The 23992-nt window shown below is 38.0% G+C and overlaps 1 protein-coding gene and 1 long non-coding RNA gene across 5 annotated transcripts in view; one reads left to right on the forward strand and one right to left on the reverse strand.

Annotated features, from left to right (window-relative positions):
- The window catches only part of SLC28A3 (solute carrier family 28 member 3), a 37992-nt gene extending 26395 nt beyond the window's left edge, over positions 1–11597 (reverse strand). The window contains exons 1-2 of one of the 2 annotated variants that reach the window (XM_064403785.1): positions 11362–11597; positions 3787–3891 (exon numbers count right to left, since the gene is read on the reverse strand). In XM_064403785.1, the coding sequence (XP_064259855.1) occupies positions 3787–3891; positions 11362–11418 (162 nt within the window). In that variant the 5' untranslated portion in view covers positions 11419–11597. Of the gene's footprint in view, positions 1–616; positions 773–3786; positions 3892–11361 lie in introns of those variants that run through there. The other variant, XM_064403786.1, reaches the window with a different exon arrangement.
- Positions 5–23757, forward strand: LOC135289918 (uncharacterized). Of its 3 annotated transcripts, none has more exons than XR_010352653.1 (5): positions 6–879; positions 9847–9980; positions 10386–10677; positions 11339–11710; positions 19004–23757. It is a non-coding gene; the product is annotated as an uncharacterized LOC135289918 (long non-coding RNA). The 3 variants fall into 3 exon arrangements; XR_010352654.1 differs by having other exon boundaries at positions 10386–10620; XR_010352652.1 differs by having other exon boundaries at positions 5–879; positions 10386–11710.
- Positions 23758–23992: the final 235 nt, after the last annotated feature.

Genomic DNA, 23992 nt, shown 5'->3' on the forward strand with positions numbered 1-23992 from the left:
GTCTCTAGAATTTCCTGTCTGCACTGCATTCATGTCTCCAGCTCTCCCACCTGCCACCAAATCTGTGATCAGCATTTAGACCAGCTGAGGACTTTCCCAAGCCATCCACACCATTTTCAACAGGGAAATAAAGGGGGGAATTATACCAGTGTTACTCAGAGCTGATGAGGGTAGGGCCTCATAGATGGAGGCCCTGTACTGCATACAGTTGAAAAGGACAAGCTGTGAATTAGCCAGCTTGCCCAGCACCTCCTATAGACACCCCCAGGTTTTGTTGCTTGTCTCTTTGCAGAACTTTAATATGATGGAACCTTCGTATATTCTGACTGATTAAACTGGGTGAGGCTCAGTGTTTTAAAAATTTAACTAAGCCAAGAATTTTATTTTGAAGAAAAATTGTTGCCTGAGTCCACATAAGCATGGCACTGTAAAAGCTTTTGTGTGGCTACAGGCTGCCCCACAGCCTGTCTGAGGACAGCCTTGAGAAGGCCAGGAGGGGCACAGCCTCTCAAAGCTGCTCAGCACACCCCTGGGGGCTGTCATGCCCACGCTGCACCTCTTCCCCCGTCCCACTCCGGTGGGGCACAAGGATGGAGCTTGTCCCATGGCAACTTACCTCCATGCTCATGGTGGGGCCTGCAGAGTGGCCAGGGCCCAGGGCAGGCGACCATTGTGTTCAAAGACAGCAGCGTACCTGCGTGTGGCACTCACGCCTCTCCCTTTGAGCACTGTGACCCGCGGCCCGGCCTGGAGTGTCTGGCCATGACCAGGGTGATGACAGACAGTCCTGGCCTGGCCTGGCCTGGCAGACATGTCCTACCCTCTTCACAAGAGTAGCCCACAGTGCTCAGCCACTTTTGCAGCAGCGACAATCTGCAGGTGAGTTTACCTTTTGTTATTCTGTCACTTTTGTTTATGGTAAGTCAATTCCTCAGTCTGCTGTGGAAAGCAATGCCCACCACAGACCTTGCCCTGGCCCCTGCATTCTGTCTGTCTGTCCTGCTGCAGGTGCTGCCCAAAGCCCTGGAAAGCTCTGTTAGTTGCTGGGGAGAGACTTGAACCACAGAGTCATGGAATGGACTGGGTTAGAAGGGACCTTAAAGATCATTAAAAATCAGAGTTCCAACCCCCTGCCATGGGCTGGGACACCCCACAATACACCAGGTTTCTCAAAGCCCCAACCAGTTTGACTTTGGACACCTTCAGAAGCATCCAAAACTTCTCTGGGCAAATTAGTCCAGGGTCTCATCACCCTCACAGTAAAAAATTTCTTCTTGATATCTGATCTAGACCTACCCTTTTTCCATTTAAATCCAGTCCCCCATGTCCTATGACTACACATCCCTATAAAAAGTTCCTCTTCCTTATTTTTTGTAAGCCCCCTTTAAGTGCTGAAACACCACAGTGGGATCCTGGAGCTTTTCTTCTCCTATCTGAACAGCCACATTTCTCTCAGCCTGTCAAGTATCTTCAGGCTTTAATGATCTCAAAGGCAAAATAACACATGGTGAGACCAGGGGAGTATATACATAGAAGCTGCTGTTTACTCTCCTAGGGAAATCTCAGCATAAGACCAGCAGGAGTCTTGACTGCAGTTTTTGGAGCAGGGTGTTGCATTGTGTGACTGCATCTCACTAAATTAAATTCCTTTGGCTTTTTGGTCTTGACTGTGAAACAAAGTGAACCTGAAAGATGTCTACGAAGTTACTATTACTTTTGGTAACTGGCAGTACTCTTCTCAATGGCTGTACAAGATAGGCTTCTTATCTGAAGGACACTGAATGGTGATAATATCTAAATATAATTTATTCCTGAGATTAAATTTGGGATATGTTGCATACCTGTGCTTCTCACACATTCTTTTAACCACCATTATGAAATCAGGAGAGCCCGAGCCCTCCGGGTTGAAGTGCCTGTTTTCACATTTGCAGGCAGCTACACTCCCTTTGGCACTCTGTCAACTCTCCTGGTCACAGCCTGAAGCTCATGTCCTACAGATATTGCTTTAATCTCCACCATCATTCCCACTGCCACCACTTTTTGCACTGCCTAGGCCAGGTCATGCTCTCCTATCTCTTTTCCCCATGCCAGAGCATACTAGCTGTGCCTGGATCACCCACAGCCTGAATTCTGGCTCTCTGAATTTCTGAAGTATATGTTTTGTTTTGAAAATATAAGCTATTTTTTCTTTTGAGTATGTCAATTACAAACACATCAATCTACATCTTTTCACATTGTTCACAATGTATTTAATATACTTAGAATATTACTATGTCACTCTTGTCACAAATGCTGTCCTACAATGACATTAAAATGTGAGAAAATCTGAAATCAAAGACAACTTTTTGTGAAATTGGAAAATGGATGCAAACCCCTTTTATTCTTTTTCATGGCCAAACATGATACCAGGTCTGGCTTGTGGAGAGTGTTGGCCCTTGCTCAGAGTTACGTAAGGGCTATGTGGAACATGTGGACTTCTGCAAGCAAAGGGATACACTGCTAAGTCCATATTGTAAAGACCATCAAAATAAATTCTTATGCTTCTGTCACAGTGTACCGGAGAAATTGTTGATGTGAATATACACATCTCTGATGCTCTTGCACCAAGTAGTGGCAGAATGTTTTCAGATGAACTTTTTCAGTGGGAAATTGGTTTCTCTGATAAAAATAAAGCTTTCATAGATGTCACTTCTTTTCTTCAATTTTTTACCATTTCAATCAGTTCTGAAAGCCCTTTTTAAGTATTTTTTGTTTTGTTTTAACAATTTTCTTTTTGCCAGCTTTCTTGAAGATGAAGCTATAGATACCATCTACCACCTTTTTGTCCTAGGATCTCAGATTCCAATCTAGTTTCCAGGAGTCCTTAACAGAACTGTCTAAGTGATCCTTTCCATCACTGTATATCTGAAATTAATTCAACTCTGAGAGCAGACACATTACTTTGCACCATGCCTTTGTTGCCTCTGATCATATTCAAGAAAACAACAGAAGATAGAAATAAGTACCCACTGCATCAAGTATTTCTTGTATGCTTCTTTGAGTACCATTACCAAACTTGGCAAGTAGATATGATTACAACGGAATACAATTTTTAGAGTAGCAAGTTATTTCTGGAGTGAAATAATACCTGACAATGGTGAAATACCTGTGGATTTTTTTAACCCGACTCTCAGGTTTTCATAGTTGGATATTCAGTATGTTGGCTTAAACAAACATACAGTCAAAAGAAGTCAAAATGAATGTGTTTATTATTACAATAATCTGCATTGTGCCCTCTTCTTCTCTGGTCAGTTTTACACAGCACTTGCTGCCTCAAGTTTGTGTTTGTCTGAAATTTTCCCTATTTAGGATGTTTACTTAATAATTCAATATTATTTTATTATTAGATATTTAGTAATATGAATTCTTCATCTGACTGAAATATTGTATCTCTAAAACCAATGATTACAGACTCTCTTTTTCACCTTCTTATTAGAAAATGCTTTTAGGGCAACTCCTTGTTCAGTCTTCCCTCTGATTACCATTTCTGATGCCTCTTTTGTATCTTGTATGAAGCCATTATGACATTGGAATACATTTTTTCTGAATCTACACATGCAGGTTTTTTTCTTTAATATATTTTCTGAGAATGGAACTTCCTGTCCATTTATACATTTTAAATTATATTCATATTTTGTTAGAATATCTGTCTTGGATATACTAATACATTGCTGACATTAACTTCCAGGTTTACTAACTTTTATAGGGTTATTTGAAAGAAAGGAAAAAAAAAAGAAAAAAACATACCTGATTAATATGCACTGTTTCCTTATTTTGTGAATTCTTGATTCTCTGCGAATTGTCTCCAAGGCCTCTCAGATTTGTATCATCCACACCATCATCACTGTCATTCTAGGACCAGAAATTACATTGGTTCAAATCAGAAGCTGAAAGCCTTTCTCATGTACAGTAAGAACTGATTTATTATCTGATGCCTGGGAAGCAAGTGAATGGGTATCAGGAAACGGCCTCAAGTTGCACTATGAGAGATTTAGATTATTGGGAAAAATTTCTTCACTGAAAGGGTGGTCAGGCATTGAACAGGCTGCCCGGAGAAGTGATAGATTCATGCCTGAAGTGTTCCAAAAACCTGTAAGTGTGGCACTTTGGGGACATAGTTAATTAGTGAACATGGTTGTGCTAGATTAATGATTGAACCCAATGATCTTACAGGTCTTTAAATATCTAAATGATTCTTCAATTCTTTGTGCTGCTTTACCACAACAGGCACCCCAAAACTTGGTGTGCAAAGCTTGGCTGTTCAAGTCCCTGCACTACTGTACAGAGGTGCCTTGGTCATGAATGGAACTCAACTAATGTGAATCTGCTGTTTTCTTAGACTAAACTGACGTGTCTCCCATGGTGAATTGTGCTGTTCATTGTCTCAGGACTGGTTCAACAAGTTTATAAAAATTCAGGCCTTCTCCTCACCAAAGGCAAAATGGACTATCTGGGGCCTTCCTCAGTTGTTAGTACCTTTGCTCCAGTATTTATGCTCCTTACACACATGGAGTAAATGTGAACATGTACTTGTATTGCTCTAAGAATAAAACACTTAGGGTGTCAGTAAAGAGAGGAGTTAGCTTTACCTTATTAATCCTCTGAGGTATACCTTTTATCAGAGAGATGAAGACAGCCATAACCAGCCCAATTAATTCTATTTTTTTTTTTTCATAAATCCTGAATCTCACATTTCTGGTTTCTTCGTGTTTTGAAGGATAAGTTATCTTTTTAATGGTCCTAGAACATCTGGTTCTTGACTTTGTAAGAAAGCTGCCTAAACAAAATTTCAGATAACTTACATCTGCAATTGTTGTGAATGTTTTGTATTTCAGTGGTTTCTTATGGCAGCAGTTACCTCATGCAGTAAAACCCAGTGAAATAACCATACTGTATCTCATTATTTACATGGTAATAAACTCAGTAAATTAGTATTTACAATGAAAACAATCACTTCCACATGAACAATACAAATAACCTGAATCATAGTAAATTAATAAAAATTTCCAAAGACAGGAATAAGCAGTACTACTAGAAATAAATTGAATTTTGCCTTTTAGCAGAAACATGGCCTTAGAAGCAACTAGAACAATGCTTAGTCACACTTTTCCTTAAAGATACTTTGCCTTCACAAGAAATCAGTTTCACTCAAAGTGTTTTTGTAACTTTTTGTGTCTCGGAGAAGAGAGAGTCACAAGAGGCTGTTTATTCAAGTGCTGTGGCCTTGATACTCTTCACCTAGAAGTGAGGAAACTGATGTCTCTTTTCCTTCCCTTAAGACAGGTATTTCTGCTTCAGATACCCTTGTCACTTGTTTTTCTCCTAACCATACCATCATAGGGGTTTGCTGTAGCTGCCCCTGCAGCCAGCAACAAACACAACTACTGAACATTCCATACAATTTAAAAAAAATCACAATAAGTAGAGATTAACTGTAGCATTGAGATATATTAAAAATACTACACAGGACAGCATAGCAAAATCAAAGCACTATAGTTCTGTAATTCACATGTACACACACCCACACACTCCTGACAACGGTGTGTCTGAAGATTTCCATACTTGTTGCTGAGGAAGAAAAAGCAAAGATTTCCTAGAATTTTTTCAGTAAATGTGTGAAAACCAGTAAGCATGCAAGTTGCTGTTCATGAAATACACAAGTAAAGAATCTATGTTGGAAGACACCTTTAGAAGTCACTTTGGTGAACCCACTGCTCAAGTGCAATAATTGCATAAGAAGTTTCATTTATAGAATTAAAATATATGAATGTATGAGTAATGTATGAGTGGTAACAAAACCACTAAGAGCAGTGCACAATTGCTTGAATTCAGCAGCCCATGCTGCAGATTGATAGATTTATGTCCTTCTCTGTGAATTAAAAAAGTTGCTATTTCAACTGATCATATAACATTTCTGGATTCTTACTGATTCAGCAGAAACTGGTTAATTACTATTGATAACAAGTTTACTCTAGTAAGATTTCTGTTGACTTGAACAGTCTTTAAATTATTGCCATGAAGCTGAGTAATTTTCTTATTTCACAGCTGATTTTTTTTAAGAACTGTGTCTTCATTCTCCCCTTTATAGAATTTTTTTTTTGTTTAGTGAAAACACATTATTTAACCCTACTGCTTGAAGAAAAAAAAATTAATTTCTGATAAGAACAGAAATATTCAAGTGACATGTTGGTCTGTGCTTGTTACCTACTGTTGCTGATTGCTATATGTAAGCAACTCAGCACAAGCAGAAAACCTCTACCTCATTTACTCAGTATCCTTTTCAGCTCCCTGTAAATGTCTGGAGAAGAAAACAGCGCTAGAGAAAATGGGAATTAAAGCCTTAGGAACTACAATAGCACAATGCTGTTATGAGCACAGGCCAGTACAGCAGCAGATAACGTCACTTCTGAACCTACTCGACCTCCAGGTGACATGAGAGACCAGGAAGTTCACAGAGAAGCTTCGATGGGAAAATTCTCTTTGCTTTAGTGCACAGTTAAAGCATTACGGAATTGGTCCATCTATTTCGAATGCTTGTAATATGCAAAGTGTTTTGAAGCCGCGTTTCTGCTTTCACAAACTGCTTTACTTAAGAGCTTGGAACTCCTCTCTCGTAAAATACTTGATTAAATGACAAGGACATAGCTGTCTCAACTGTGTATGCTCTTTCAATATTTGTTTAGTTCCCTCTTGACGAGCTGTTAATTCACCTAGTATTGTTGCACGACTACATTAATTTATCTTCCCTGACATCTCCTCTTTGATTTTGAAGGAGGGTGGATTTGGCAAAGGGCTAATAACTTCTATTGTGCTTTTAACAATAGCAGACACTCTGGAGTAGATGGTGTTACTAGGGAGGAAAATAGGATGGCCAACTTTACATTGAGGCAGCTGCTTACGGGTGGGTCCGTATATTATGTTGGAGATTAGAATCAGGATACTCAAGGAACCGACTGCAAAAGAGAAGCTTCAAAAGCAAATAATTCAAGTTATAATGTCGTGTTCTGTTGCAACTCAAGAGAATTGTATTTTCCCAGCAGAAGTGAAACCATCTGGTTTACAGCTCAAAACTTGCTTTTCTTTAAATATTCAGCTACCCTGAACACCATTCATCTAGGTTTTCCTTAATGTACTATCTTTTGTTAGCCAGTGCCATGATTCTGGAATTTGAATGCATTTAAATATTGAGGAAGAATTTTTTTAAATTAGTAATCACAGCACTCATAAATACTTGTCGAATTATAAAACTCAGTCTACAAGGCAGGAAGGATAAATGTTCATTATCCATGTACTAAACTACAGCAAATGAGTTGTACAAACAACAAATAAGAAAAAGCTTCTGCCAGATATAAATTTAGCAGGCTACATTTTCATGGGCTGTTTTGAAAAGGACTGTAAATAAGACTCCCCACCTCTGAGTACATTGTTGTTTTCTTCAAAAAAATTAGGTTGTCAGGGTAGGATAGTTGGCTATTATCCTGAAATGTAGGGGCTTTTAATTAAAAAAAAAAACAACCAAAAACAAAAAAAAAAAAAACAAAAAAAAAAAAAAAAAAAAAAAAAAAACAAACCAAAAACAAGTATGGCTTTGGAAAGCAAGTTTTGAAAATGTGGAAAAGGATTACATAATTTCCTGTCTGAATCTGGTCAAATAATGCAGTGCAACACCGCCTCTATTTCCAAGGGTAAACATAACAGTGATGCTCACGAAATACAAATTCGTAATAACATCTATAGTCTTAATTAACCAACCAGACAAGAGTATCTAGGAAGCTGTGAAAAATGGCAATAAACAGAAATTGCACTTTTTAGGATATGTTTTAAGCTTGTTTGAATGAAATGGATGCATGCATTATGGCAATACAAATGTCCTTTGCACTGTGAACAAAAGGCAGAATTTTAAAGGGGATCCTTTCTCAAGTCAGCTTCTTAAGAGCATGCTGTGCTCTGCTACAAAAACAGGTACAGGTTGTTTATGCATCATAACACTAGGAATAGGAGGCCGGTGAACAATAAATATTTATTAGCTGCTATCTTTCCTTAACACTGTATTTATGTTTGCCTCTGTGCTGCTTTTTAACTGTAGGGCAGTTTATTCATCCCACCTAATGTTTCTTTTTAAGATGCAGCTTTTATAATTCCTTATGGAGTGTGACTTGATGTTTAATGTTATCAGAGATCTGAATCATCAGTACTGATTAGATAAAAATTTTGCCACTATAATGAGGGCTAAAGACAAGCTAGGTAAATCCAACCTCAGTTTTAGGGTTATTGTTAGTGATACAGGGTTTCTGAGCAGGAAACTGTGGGCAAGTGTAGTGGTCCCCCAACCAGCCACTACATGTATGAGAGGTTGACTGAACCACCTTGAAGGCAAGAGGCACAGTAACATTTCCACACGCTATGTACGACATTGTTGTAGCTATAGATACACAATCTGGTTTACTCTGGTACACTTAGCAGGACAATTTTCTGAATTGAGGATAATAATCTGAGTTTTTAAATTACATGACATTTTTAAGATGGAAAAAATATTAACAATCTGAATGTCTTATTATAAACAGTGCAGCAATGTGTTGATTCTACCTATGAGGGCAGCATCCAAAGCAAGTAACTTTAGCATGTAGGTCTTAACAACTGCATTGGATTTCATTAAGTTAAATACTTTATAACTGAAGGGTAGGAACATGGTAGGGAAGACTGGCAGTATGGGTAAAGAAAGTTATTTATCTTCTATAGAAAAAACTCACTCATTGTATTACACCCAAATGGCTGTTGATAATTGAGATATTCCTAATATCAAAAAGAGAGAGACAAAGAGAGAAACAGCAGAGGTCTACGTTTGGGGTTTATTGTCTGCTGTCTTTTGAGACCATTTTGAGCTGTTAATAAGGGGGAAAGTTTCTTCTGGGTTTCCCAGCTACTGGTATTATCACAAGGTAATAATGCAGGACCTACAATTTCAACGCTATGCTCAAGTGGAAAATGCATAGTACAGAAATGAAGTAGCTGATACTTTGCAGAAACAGGCATTTAAAAAAAATGCAATTAATGGTATTAATATAACTTCATGCTGCATGGATACAATCCAATCTGAAAGTTAACATTTGTTAAAAGAGGGTGTACTACACTACCACTGAAAATGGTAATGCAGTGAAAATCCTACCACAGTACAAACGGATGTGTGTGTTTACATATCAATAGCAACCGAGAATTTGAGAAGAGGTCATAGTTATCGCCCTTTGACCATTTGTGTGACAATCAAAAAGCAGACTACTCTATACTACAACTTCATCCTGTCAGCGTCCCTTTGCAACAGAAAGCACAATGCTTCTCATTCTTGACTTGATAAAGGTCCTTCATCGATCCCTTCTTAGCATTGAGCTGATTTGTATTACATTGAGAGCTGTTTTACGAACTTAGGTACTTTACAAATTACCTAAGTCAGATTTACATTGTCCGTCTCTTATTTTATCCCTATGTGCATTGATCATTAAGTGGTTCAGGCGCATCTGAAGGTACTGATGGATACTTAAAATGGTACCTACATGGATAGTTAAATTGGTTTAAATTACACCTTTTCCAGAACACTTTTGTATTCTGTTGTTTAGGTAAGATACTCATTGCTTAATACATTAAGACAAATTTATTTTGGAGGAATTAAAGTATTCACTCTTTGTACAAGAAAAGCTTTAAACACAATAAATAGTGGGACATGATGAGACTGTTTACTTTTCAGCGGCTTTTATTGTGATTTGTTTATATACAGAATTTTACCTATTTCCTTCTGTGTCTTATTTGTCCTAGGCAGTGATTTACATATTGAAACAGAGATAAGACAGCGTAAACGTAAATAAAAATGGCCCGGGTAAGCTACCTGCGTAAGGCAGAGGGTTAACCCGGATTACTACACTGCGCAACACAGATCCCTGAGGAAAAAGGTGATTTTCAGTTTATGCCATTTAAGAGAGTTCAACACCGAGTTTTTGAAGCTAGGGACTCCTCTCCTTTTTGAGTTTGTAAGCACAGATTTAGGAAGCTGATGAAACTAGCTTAGTTACATATTTTGTGTGAAAACACGGGATAAAACCTCTTATCTCGCTCATTTGAGCTGACGGAGACACAAGTTCAAATTGCTTATCCATCTGCTCCGAAGCACAGATGAGTTGAGGGCGCTCTGATTACTCAGCCTAACCACTGGGCTATCATGTTTTAAGAGTTAACTCTTTTGTCTACCTCCCGTAAATATTCCCTGACGGACTTCTCTGTCCATATAGCGCAATGAATAAATATACAGAGCGGTTGAATGTCGGTGATGTTATGTAATAGTCCACATGTTTCTACAGTTCACAGCATCTACAAAGACCCTTCTGTGTTATTTGGATAGTGTCGGCAGATACCCACATCATCTAGCCACTTCCTGCTATCTGAGATCAAGAGCAGCATAAGGATCGAAGACTGCAAAGGAAAGCAAGGAGCTGCTTTGTTAATGTACCCCTCTTCAGAATATTTCACAGCTACTGTCTCTTCCCGACTTATTCTACTTTTATCAACAAGTACAGTGAGCCAGCCCGGCTGCGGGTTCGCAAGTTTCTGTTTGTGTCTGCTCTAATTCCAGTGAAAGCACAGCGATGCTGGGTACTGGGAAACAACAACTGAATATTTTGGGTTTTTGTTTTTTTGGGGTTTTTTGGTGGTATTTGTTTACGGGGGTTTGTGCTTCCGCTTATGAAATCTGCGTTTTTTAAACGGCTGTTAATATTACTTTACGCCTAGAAAATGTAAAACCTTCTGGGTTGGTTCCTTATCTTCTCTTCGCACTCCTCTTGAGAGCAAAGAAAATTGTGCTTACTTTATGCATGGAAGAATGCTATGCCCCACTATGATTACATTAATACTTTATAATTTTTCTCACATTGAAATACATTGCTATGATGAGTTATGTGTCTGCTGCATAATGCTGACACTTGTCTTCAACAGAACTGTATATGACCTATCCTCAGGAATAACCAGCAACTGATACAGCAGATGGGAGCCAGTTGTGAGATCCACCAGCCTATGAAATATTACCGAGTCAGGGCACTTTTCAAAGCTAGCTGTATACCACTGAGTAGAGCAAACTCCTGAATAAGTCAATTGTGCTCAACTTTTTTTTTCACAAGAGCCGTGTACTTTGGCAGGGAATCAGCACGTAGAATGTTGTAAAATACCTGCAGGCAGAGTGCAGAAAATGTTTTTTCTTTGTTCAGGGTCTGAATTCAACATTGGTCAATGTTTTTAACTCCTTCCTCTTCCCCAGAAACCGAAGGAAACCACACTTACCTGGAAGGCCAAATTGTGCACTCCTGAGCGATCACGGTTGGTCTCTGTCAGCTCCATGTGCCTGGTATGGAGGTTTTGGGTGAATGTTGGAATGTAGGAAGCTACTTGCAGCACAGGGCAGAATCAGCCAGCACCTGGTTAATCCATCCACAGGACCGACATCACTTGAAGTCAAGTTAGCTGGAGGCCTTCTCAAGTTACTCTTACTCCCACTTAGCTCCACCTTCTCGCTCTGCTAGCACAGCCCCTTTTGGCCAGCATGGAAAACGGCCTTCAGGGACAATGATGGAGGATACCTGCAGGCTCAGGAAACATATTTTACACAGTATATCTCTGGGTGGTCCTAAAGGTAAATGTGTATACTTATATGACTTCTGTCTTTCCTCACTTGCATGTGATGAAAACTTCCACGTCCAGATTTTGAGAGGCCAACAATTTTTTTGTCCTTTTTTAAGGGGTATTCTCAAGTAATTATTTTTGTGATATTATGGTACCTTTATTTTCATAGTAGCTGGGGATTTCACCTAGCAGGAGACAAAACAAGAATGTGAACAATGCTCAAAATGCTGACAAGTGCTGGTAAAGCCACTTTCAGTTGGCATCATGTATTTCATGGCACAGAGTCTTTTGGTTATCTATCCACAGATTACTCACCTTTAACTGAAGAGTATTTATGATACTTTTCAGGCTTGCTATTTGCAGTATTGAAAATAGATGTTCTTAAAACTATCAATTGGACCTCTTACCCATGTTTTTTGTTGACTATGGACTTTGTATATACAGCTTGTTCTGTATAAGTCCTGAAAACACTAGCACTATTACAGACACCAATGTCAGACGGGATTTGTGTGAATAAAAATTTTGCCATTAAGAACAACAAAAATGACAGTGTTCTGTTTCTTGGTAATACAGCAAAATATATTTATGAATTCATTAGCTGCCGACATTCATAACTTTTTACATGCAGATGGAAAATGTCATGAGTCATGCCTCACCTTGTGAAAAGCAAAAAACTATGCCCTATTCTACGTATGAAACCAGAATGGATTGGCATGACTGAATATATTATTCAAAATAATGAACTATTACATGAAAAATAAGATGATGCATCTTTCTGAGTAATCTTTCAACTGTTTTACAGTATTATAAATCATACTGTTGCAATATGTGCTTTCTGAATACTATAACTATTGCTCAAAAAGGAGGACTAGCTGGGTTTTTTTTTGGCCAGGTTTGGCATGGTTTTTAATGATTTTTAGCTTTGCAGTGTTCAAAATATTTTAGAGACCCAGGTTTTGGAATTAACTTGTTTATTGGTAATTATATTTGCCCTGTGAGTAGAGGACATTTTCTGACTAATTACTTCTTTCTGAACAATCTTCAGCAAGAAATAACTGCAAATATCTTTAACAAGTTTTTATACAATTGCCTGCTGATTTCTGCATACCTCAGCTCCTTTCCCTTCCTTTCTTCCTTCTTTCCCCCTTTCAAGTTTGAACATGCTTTTATCACAAGAAGGTAGAGGAAACAATTAAATGAATAATTTTCAAATCCAGTCTATGCAATCTTAAAATCCGTAATTTGCATTTGTATAGATGGAAGAAAGGTCTACCCTCCTAACAGTTACAAGACAGTTCCTCATGCCCATTAGATAACCCATTAGATAATTTTTGAAACAGTTTTTTCTCATTTAAAAAAGTCTCAGAATAACACTGACTCAATAATTTCAGTGTGGTTTCTGGTTTCGTCCTTTGAATTTTATGTTCGATAACTCACAGGATATTTAAAACAAAAATACCCACACCTCCAAGAAAAATCCTGAACTCACTAAAAAAACTATGAAATATTGTTATTTTTTGGTGGACAGAGGACCATATATTTAAAGAAAATTAGGTAACTCACTGATATTTTTTTACATGATCAGTCAGAATTATATTTAATGTTTGATTTACAGCAAACCCTTCCTATTTCTGGTTAGTTTAAATACTTACTTGAAGATACATTTTTTAATATCAAGACGTTATATGTCTGAAGAATATTGCATACCACCATTTCAATTGATTACAAACTGATAACTGGATGCCTGTTTTCCTCTTATGTGATTCTTTTGGCTTCAAGAAAGCATTAAAGACACACATTCTTAAATTTTAGTGTGTTTATACAAGAATAGATTAATTGCTAGGCTGAAACAAATATGAGTTGCCAAAATTCTACTGACTAATAGCAGAGAAATAATTTACTATTATGTTAGAGCTGTTTCCAAAGAATAGTGATAAGAAACTTTGTGTTCCATCCCACTATTTGTGTGTAAACTCTGGAATCTCTTTGTCTTATTTAAGGAACACCAACCAAAAGGCCTAATTGTCTCACTGAATTTCACATAAGAATGAGATTTATATTTTTCTTAGTGTGAAAAATACATGGAGGAAGTTTATTTGCATTTGAAGGAATAATTTTCCTGGGTGCTTCTCACTTCCATTTTAAAGGGTGGAAGTTTATGAATTTATTGAAAGAATGCTGTTTTTTCAGTTAGCAGGCCTGAAAAACTAGGGAAGAAAAACATTTTATTGTATTAAAACATCAGTCTGGAAAAACAGAAACTACTTTTCATATACAGACTAAAGAAAATTTAATGTTAATGTGTTGGGTATTTTTACAATATTATGTAGAGCTGACACAGTGAACTACTGTTATTTCATCATACCTATGACCAAAACATAGAAAATGAATAAACTTTTGTAATTAATGTTATATAAAAAGGTTTGAATATAACCAACTCTTTTCTTGAATCCTTTCCTCAAAACATGAGAAAGGTGGTTTCTCTCATTCCTCATAAAATTTTTAAGGAAGAGTATGTTATCACACCTTCAGAGTGTTTTTCCTTGTATTCTAACACAGGTGAAGGAAAAAGAGATCCTGTTAGTAGGAGAGGCTTTCAGCTGAGCTTTTTGCTTAGAGATCTGAGTGGCAAAGAAAGGGAATACTGTGTCAAGTAAATAGAATATTTTGTTAGCAAATGAAATCTTCCCACTGCTATATAACTGCCATGAAATCCTAGTCACATGGCAAAGCATTCAGAACCTCTTTGTTCTTCAAGTAACAGCACAGCAATGCTCAGCATGCTCTGAAATTGGCACACAGACTAGTGAAAGCCAGAAAGGTTTTTTGGGTAGTATAAAAATATTGACCAACAGCACAGCTTACTGTACACACAGCAGACAAATATATAGGAACATGATTCTTAATCATTTGCTAAGTGCATAGAGAAGATGAGCTGGAGTATGAAGAAATGAGTAAGGCATCTAAAAAAGAGTAAAGTCATCTTGGGTTTTTTTGATTGCTGAACTGTGAGAAGCAACTTCATCGTTAGAACCTGCAAAGTTAAAAAATTAATAATTTTTACATTCTTAATTTATCCTAATAATTATGTGTAGTTTTGTTAATATTATTCAGCTGTGATTTCAAGAATTTTTGTTAAAATTTCAAAAGCATTGAGATAATCAAATCCCAATTTTTCATACATGTCCTGAATAAACTGCACCTCAGAGGAAAGGTGAATGAAAAGGACTATGGTTACCATTAACAAATGGTTGGCAAGTGGTTACATTTTGGTATATATCCTACCATTTATCTGGCCAGTCCCGCTTATCCCTCTTCTGACTTCTCTGAGTGAAAAAGGTACCCTCCATATTTGAAAAAACATGGGCCAGAAAGATTTTTTTTTTTGTTAATGTCTATAACCTACAAGCTTCAGGTGTTTGCAGTATGGCTAATTCATTTTTAGAAATATTATCATACTAGTGTCAAAGATAAACTATAACCTCCACATCATTTTGAGAACAAAGGGTGAAGGGAACAAAGTACTGTCTTGGGGAAAGGAAACACAATATTTTATGTGTGTAATATTGTCCCTCAACATAAACTTTTCTTGGAGAATGTGACTTTGGGACTTCTTTTTATGAAAAGGGAATTTCCTCTCCAAATTCTCAGGTACTGCTCTTACATTTTTAAGGGAAAAGCAGACAGTGAAAAGCTCTTAGTAAGATAAAAACAGTTTAAAAAATCAAAATGGTGTCAAGTTTGATGAGATGTGGACACAAACCCCTGGATCTCCATTTTTAAAAATAGTTTATATTTGTACAAAGTGACTGTAAATGAGGGGGCTGAGTGGCCAGATGTTGCCTCCATTTCTCCCAGGTTCTGCTCTGAGTTCAGTTTTTGATTCCTATTAGTCACTGCCCAATAAATGTCCAGCTCTTACTCTGTCTTGCAGCTCTCCATCTGCGATCTTTTAAAATCGGTATGAATTTGAGCAGACTTACTGTCTTCCTTGTTTCTCTAGTTGTTTTTTTTTTCCCACTTCCTCGTTTTTCTGTGACAGTAGAAATGAAACATTTGCATACTTCACAGTTGAACTAAAGTTGCCCTTTCACAGGATGGAAACATGGCAAAAGAAGGGCATGTTTAACAAAAGCAATGAATTTGGGGGGAAAGACTTCTCAAAGGAAAGTCAAGGGATTTGAGGGCTATTGTGTTTGACCTTGTGGAAAATACCTGTGTAAAGTTAAAAAAAAAAAAAAAAAGGAATTCTGGGCACGTGTTTATTTTTACGTTGTAATAATTTTACTTTCTGCAAAATTCCCATCCCAGTGGGATGCAATGTATCAGTTGACTCTATAGTGAGTCAACCAGACAGCCAATCACTCCTGTTGTGAAAACTAGACCTCTGAGGTGCAAAGTGAATTACAGGTATAATCACTTGTTGCACTTCCTGCAAAGGCAGGTATGACCAACCCCTTTGGGAAATCAATTTATAATAATGGTAGAAGGAAGAAATTAAAATTATTTCTGTGATACCAGTTGTAGTGTAGGCGGCATGTGCAAGGACTGTGTATACAAAGGTATGCCTCTGGGTGTACCTTCGCGGGAACTTCCCAGCTTGTTTCTGTGCAGGTGAGAGAGTGGACTCATTTGTGACAAATTACTTCACTGAATTCCTAGCTTGCTTTGTCTCAAAGCAACTGCCTAGTTGACACTGGATCTCTCCAAGTGCTGGATTCCCAGAGCTTTGTGCTGCCAGCTACCATAACAGACTGAGACAAGTTGATAGGTGTTACATGCACATTGATATGTGTCAATGTGTATCCTGGGTGGAGGAACTGAGTAATCCTGGGAGTTCCTCCGGGCTAAAATGTGCATAGATAAGAAAATTTGAATAACGACTAGACACTGTTCCAGAATATGTAGGAATAGTAAGGTCAGGTCGAATAGTCTTTTGTCCACTGCCAAGATAATCAGAATGTTTTGTAGGTACTTAAAATTAGCCCATAGGAATTTATTATACCCTTATTAGGGTAGTTATCCTGCTTATAGTACTAATATAGCAGGATCATTAGGGTTGTAAAAATTTATCTCAATTATACAGTTCAAGAGTCTGATCTGATCCAGTGAAGATGCCATTGCAACGCTTGCAATGTGGAGTCCTGCACCATCTGCATAGTGACTGATAGTCCTGTTTGAGAGATTTGGTTCTCCACAAAAGCATTACTGGTTATCAGTGCAAAAGATCACAGGAAATAATTTTTGTAACTAGCATTCACTCTGCAAATGTGTGTACAGGTCAGAGAGTGTTCTTCTTAAAACAATTTGGTATAAACTAACACAAACTATTTCTACTTGTTTAAAAGTGAGGCAAGAATCTGAGAAGTTGGTGGTTTGTTGTTTTCTTCAGTGCTTGTAGTGTATTTGTTTGTTGCTGTTATAATCAAACAACACTACTTACCTACTTGAACTGTTTTCTGTGTAAGTAAATAGAGATAATCTGCCAGTGTAGTATAAGCTCAAGCGTAGTATTTTCAAGATCTAGCAGCACAAATGAATATTTTCCTTATGATAAAGAATTTCAAAAGGAGTAAAAAGGGGACAGCCATAGATCAGAAAGCTAAAAAACCTGACTAAAAGTTCTGAAAGTGTTTAGATGTCTGTCTGCAAGAAAAGTTATACTCAAAACACAAAACTTATTCTTCTGTGTGATTATTGCTTTCTTTGCACACTTAATAGGGTTTCTGGAGCTTGGAACTGCAAGAGGATGATAATAAGCAGGAGCTTAAACCAGGCAGTGGGAACCCTTACTGGCTGGGAAATGAAAAGAGAGTAAAAAAATCTATACTTACATTCCTTACATTTAATGATACATCACTTATTGTTATTGGGATCCAAGGTGATTTACTGTGAATATACAGTGCTCAGTGTGGTTCCCTGTGGAGACACTCATTATGCAGACAACAAAGACTCACTGCTGTAAAAATGGCACAGTTTATAGAGCGGGAACCACCAGCTGGAAGTGAGGTTGAGCATTTTTATATAGACTTGTACCTTCAATTGCAGTCAAGTTGCTTAGATTTGAAAAGCAACAGCATTGATGAGAGATTTAACCTTGAAGTCTCTGTAAGACTGTCTTAACTGCCAGCAAATGGCCCTATTTTACCTTTTTTGAAAACCATCAACTGGTCACACTGGCAGTTCAGCAAGGTTCTATTTTTGGAATAAAAGAACTAAGGGTTATGCTCTAATTTACAGCACCTCTAGCGTCAGGGGCTCCTTAAGAACACAAAAAAAGTAATGGGAGGTAGAGGGTGTATGCTACTCTGAGTACCTTTAATTTAGTGTACTAGTACTAGAAGTACTTTTTATCTAGGAAGGGTAACAAGGCCTATCCAAGGACATAAATGCTATATAATACAGGCTCTTTTTGGGCAAATTTCTTACTCATTAACTTTTCGTTAGTCTGTCTGTTTGTCGAGTTTCATTTTTTTGCTTGTGTGATGCTGATACTTCCTCTGAGAGAATGGCAAATACACTACTCATACACTTCCACTAAACAATGCTAATTTAATTACATACATACATTTTGGTGGAGTGGATGACTTGGAAGCAACACAAGCACACACTGAGGTTTTGAATTAGTATTCCAGAGGTCTACAGCAAGAGCAAATCTTCCAAAATGAGACCAGTATGGAGGATAAAGTCTTGAAGGATAATGAGGTTGAATTCAAAGTTACTGTGCTGAATCTCTCCCTCATACTGGTTCCCTAGGTGCACTAGAGATGATATAGCATCTCTCTGCTTGATGCAATAGGAACAACCAGCATGATTCTATTAAAGGTCATTTCTTGAGTGCTGAATGCAATTTGAAAGAAATAGAAGCATGAAAACCTTTTACAAGAAAGAATCCTACCCTTTGAATATCAAGAAGTTGGCTTGTTGAAATACTTAAATATGATTAAGCACCCTTTTGATATTTTGCCTATCTGTGTATTTTGCGTTTATTGACCAGATGCAGAAGTCAAAGTAAAATATGCTTCAGAATAGAAAATAGATTCCAGGGTTCTGAAATATTACACCATCCAAGAACAACATGTGCAATGGTTTTGAACTCCAGGGCATTTTTCAAAATTGCTGCCTCCAGGGGAGGGAGAAGCACAATTTAAAATGATCTTTTGAATTGTTAATGGATATTTAGAAGTTCAAGCCTTTGCAACAGCTGAGAAGTGTTAAGAGAAGAGGTCAACAGTGGCTAAATAGTACTCTTAACATACCGCTGTTAACACAGATAAACTGTTATCATCCTGATGGCTTTCAGGCAGGACCCGGCTTAGAGAGCAATGCGGAGACCTCTGGGCTGCCCCAGCGTCGCAGCAGAGCTGCCCAGACCAGTTCTTCCAGCTGAAATCTACTGACTGTTGAAGTCTGGAGGTGTTTGTGCCCTGTGTCATCCCAGCAGGACCGTTTCGCCCACACGCTGAGCTGTTTGCTTTGTCTGGGAAACAGTCGAACCCATCTTGCAAGACAACCAGCCTGGAATTATACCTAAGAACATGTGTTCTAAGCACGGTTTAGTATAAGGAGTTGCAATCTTCCACTCCTCACTAAGAAATTTAAGTTAATTCATTTAAGGTTCAAGAGACACAAAACTACATCTTGTCTGTCAAGGCAAAAGTTTAACAGGGCCTAAGTGGATTTGGACAACCAGTACCATAAATTATTCCTCCTTTCACCAGTGGATCCTGTGTTTGTGCAACTAATGTTAGTGGGAAATCTATTTCTGCAGTCTCATTTTTGCAGCTCCCGTTTGCCTGTGCGAAAAAAAAAAAAATCCAAAGCTTATTATAATTTTTCTGTACTACAGGCTGTATGTACTGCTTGTTCATTAGTACATTTTCATCTAAACATTTTCTGGCCTAATGACCTTTTGAGATTTTTTAAAATATACTGCTTGATAGAGTAACCTGTTAATAAATTGACACAGCGTAACCTAAATACATTTTTTTCATTATGTTGCTGACAGAAAAAAAGTAATCTATCTCATTTGACCCTATCACAAGTGTAATTTTTCTTCCAGATTTTTCAACAACAGAGTGCTGTCTAGCAGATTTGTGTGACCTAGATCCAAAGATTGATGACACTAGCTTGTTTATCTAGCTTGAACTAAAAAATTTGTGAAATTTGGTGATACAAATGCACAAAGCTTCTACACAGAATTCTGTTCACTTTAGTTTTCTTATTCCCCATATAGTTCCTTTGAATATTGGCAGACCTCATACAGGTTGCAATTTCTCCACGTCTTTAAATCCCACGTGTTTTGTCCTGAATAGGTCTATGAGATCCTTGAATGTTACTAGTGAATAATTTAGACCTTTTTAAAAAGTAGGCAAGAGTGTACCATGAAGAAAGTCAAACTCTAATCCTTCCAGGATCCATTTCCAAATCTTTGTTGAGTACTCAAACACAAGACAGCAGAGTGAGTCAGGCATATTCAGAATGTACGAAGAGACAAACCTAGCTTAAAAGTAGTGAAGGAGAAAATGATTTGTTTACCATTGGACTAAAAAGTACATAATTAGTTTAAATGCAGGAAGGAATTGCAACCTGAGGGCAAGATGTTCTAGTTAATTATGGAACCGGGTGGAGCGTAATGAGAAAAAAGATATTGTGTTGCAGAAAACTAGCAATTGCCAGTTGAATAGTGAATAGCACAAGGGAAAAAGAAAAGTAAATGGCTGGTCACATGTCGCTTTAACCACTGAAAAAGTACTTGCTACTTCTTTTTTGATCCTTGCCTTCTTTTGTGGATTTCTTTCACATTAAACAGGCTGTCCATTGACACCCTCTGGAGCTGCTAACTGCCATCGAAGTCAGACCCTCTCAGAAAAACTGACTCTTCAGGCTATGCATAAGCAGTAACATAAACACAACACATCTGTTTCTGACTGAGTAGCCAAGTCCTCTAAGGACAGCTCTAATTATTTGTGATGGATTATTCATTTTACAAAGTATTACACTCAAGTGCTTTAAAGTACATTCGAAAATTCCACTGGAAGCAAATTGCCTTGCAGAGTTGTCTTGCACCAGCTGTATTATATAAGATTAATTGTTAGGCAGCACCAAACCACACTGTGTGGGAATCATATTACAATCCTCGTAGTGATTGATGCGTAGAACTATGAAAGGTCAGGTGCACTTCCTGACCCCTTTCTTTCTTGGAAAGAGGAAACAAGCTCTAATAAATTATGCAATTTTAAGCAGAGGAGTAACATTTCTTGGTAGCAGAAATACAATATATGTGTGGGGTTCTCCAGATAGGCCACACACCAGAGACTGTCAGAGCAGGAAGTCTCTGTTTATTCTAAAGTGACAGCGTTAGCAAGCACTGGTCTTTTGAGCTGTCTTTCAGGTCTGAATAGTGAATGTAAGCATTATTCTTCCTGTTTCTGGTACGTGATTATTCATATATATACCCTGATTCCCTGACAAAATAATGTAAAAGAAGTATCTGGTCCATGCATACTGACAGATGCATTCTTTAGTGTACATTCATATCCGTTTTCCAGCCAAGAGTCAAAGTTTAACTTGAAAGAGTCAAGTCAAGCTAGGTTCCCTTGCTGCTTGTGAGAACTCCCAAAGGGAGAGGTCATCCCAGATCCTTTGTGGAAACACAGGAACAGCCAAGTCCCTGCCCACATCCTCTGGTGACACTGAAATCCCACTTTCTCTTTTGATGTGGTATCTATACTACTTGGATTAACTGTAATATTCCTTTTTTCAACACTTACATTAAATAACTCCTTGTTTATATCTAGTCTTCCTAAGTAAGAATTTCCTCTCTTTGTCAATATAAGGATCCCAAAGCTCAACTATGGCCAGTAGTACTAATTGCTGTCTTACTGGTAATGAATACACACAGAATAATTAACCCACTGCTGCCTATAAAATGATATTCTTATTAAGAATCTTGGATTCCATTTAGAGACATTGATTATCTGATTACCTTCCTATGTCAGTTTCAGGGTTTTAGTCTTCACCTTTATGCCACATGTAATATTGAAGCTATGCATTCTATTTAATCTCTTCTATGTTTTTACTTTGGTTGTTCCATGTAGTCATATTTCTGCTTTAATCTACATCTTTATTTATTGTAAATTCATTAAAAATTCAGTTGGCTTTCCTAATCCTTAAATTTCACCATTTCTTTAATCTCTTTCTCTGCTTTTCAACTTCCTGGACGCTGCCCTGGTGCATCCTAATCTTCAAGAAGCTGCACAATTTCTGTTCACCATCAGTCTCCTTCAAGCCTCTCTGAAGAAAGTTTAACAAGAAAACTTTCCTGCTTCTGCTTTTTGTACTGATTATTGTTGTTTAAACACAATTCCCTTAAAACTTTTATTTACCGTTAAAAATTTTATTTATCGTTCATATAGTAAGTTACACAGTGAAAATTAACATCATCAGAGGACACACTTGTTTTTTGATGACTACAAAGAACTCTTTGTACATTACCTGCTTAAAATAATAAACAGTGCAAAATTGAAGTATAAATATTTTTAATGAGAATGTATCTATTCCCTGCCATTTTTATGAATCAGCCATCTCACAAGATTAATAAGAATAAAACTCAGCTAGGGTTTCTCTTTTTCACTGGAGATCACCAATTTTCAAAAACTACATACATTCAGTTAGATTTTGTTGAAATTAAGCAGTAAGATCAAAAGATAAAGAGGGGGAAAGAGTTTCTTGCCAGTGAGTCAGAGGGGCAGTGTGGTCTGACCGCCCAAGTAAATAGGAGGGAAGAAGGAATAAGACCCAGTAGCTGGTTTCTGCCTTTGGGTGGGCAGTGCCCTGGGGGTGTCCTGTGGACTGGTAGGTCCTTTTGGATATTGTAGGGTGCTGTTGCACTGTGGTCAATGCATTGCCTAAGACACACGCTTTAATGGCAGCCCATGAGGGTGGTGGCAGTGATCCCACATGCTTAAGTGCACTTTCTCCTGAAGCTCTTGACATCGCACCTAAGTTCTGAACCAAGAGAAAACAGTTAAATTCAATTTTGAGGCATTCCAGGAAATAGAGTAGGCTGTACAGCTACAGAAGCCCAGATACAGGGAGAATTATTTCCCATCCTGGCTACACTTTTCAGACTCTAATGTATCTCTGTTGTCCCCAGGAGGATGGGTCTCCATTGACCTGTACCTTCAGATTTGTTAACCGTTTGACTTTGTACCAGAGAGAATTGTATATGAACATCCACCACCAATGGCTGCCGTGAGTTAACACTCTCATCTCCATGCGCAGATGTAGATGGAAGTCTACACTGCTAACAGGTCGGTTGGACACTTGATGGCAGTATTTGCTCTGGGTTCTTCCACCGGTTACTCCATTAACTCTGTTTAATGCAATCTCTGGAGAGCTGTAAGCATTTTGGGAAAGGGGTGCAGGACGGAAGGGAATCACAGAAGAGGAGTGGAAGGAGAATAAATATGATTTATTCTCTTCAATCCTAATGCCACAGCTGTCAAAAACTATTTTCCTTTAACTATTTCATTTTCCTAGTTATTGCTGACTTTCTGCCTTGGGAGCTCTCCTTGACCCTGTCTGTTCGATCTCAGGACAGAAGTTACGTAAACAGATTTGAAATCCATCACAGTGCAGCTAATAACGTTGATCTGGTTTCTATTGATTAAAAGTGAAGATAGGATTGTTATGGCAGCATTAGCCTCCAATAGTTATTGTCTTCAAGGGACTACAATTCTTCTGCAGTGGCTGAAGTACTTGTCAACTTGCAGGTGCTGTAGAATATGTCTAAACAGGTGAGTAGGTGAGAGCAGTCCCCAGGTGTAATGAGCAGCCTCCTACACAGCTTCCTGCTGATTCACCACTGGTGATACATTTGGAAGCGATTATCTGAGAGTGGCTAGCCTGTACAGATGACCAAACCAATCCCCTGCTAATGCTGCACAGGAATGGCAGAGGTAGAAATGTGTCAAGAAACCATCTAGGAGGAGTTGGCAAGTGCACCCTGGCTCAATACATGGTCTGCAGTGAGCAGGAGCACACTAACCACCTTAGCACGTATATATCAATTACAAATTTCAACCCCTTCTGTGCTCTGAAATTTGCATCAAACCTACCTTATTATCAAATAAAATTTGTGTAAATGCTTGTGTTTCAATTTTGTTTTGGTTTTGTCTGTTTGTTTTTTGTACACATCAACAGCAGGTTAAAATGGTGCCACTAGCAAAAGCCACATTCTGATGCCTCAGTAAAACTGAACAATAAAGACTTCTGGGTAGATATTTTC

The sequence above is a fragment of the Passer domesticus genome, chromosome Z, assembly GCF_036417665.1.
Source record: "Passer domesticus isolate bPasDom1 chromosome Z, bPasDom1.hap1, whole genome shotgun sequence".
NCBI lineage: Eukaryota > Metazoa > Chordata > Aves > Passeriformes > Passeridae > Passer > Passer domesticus.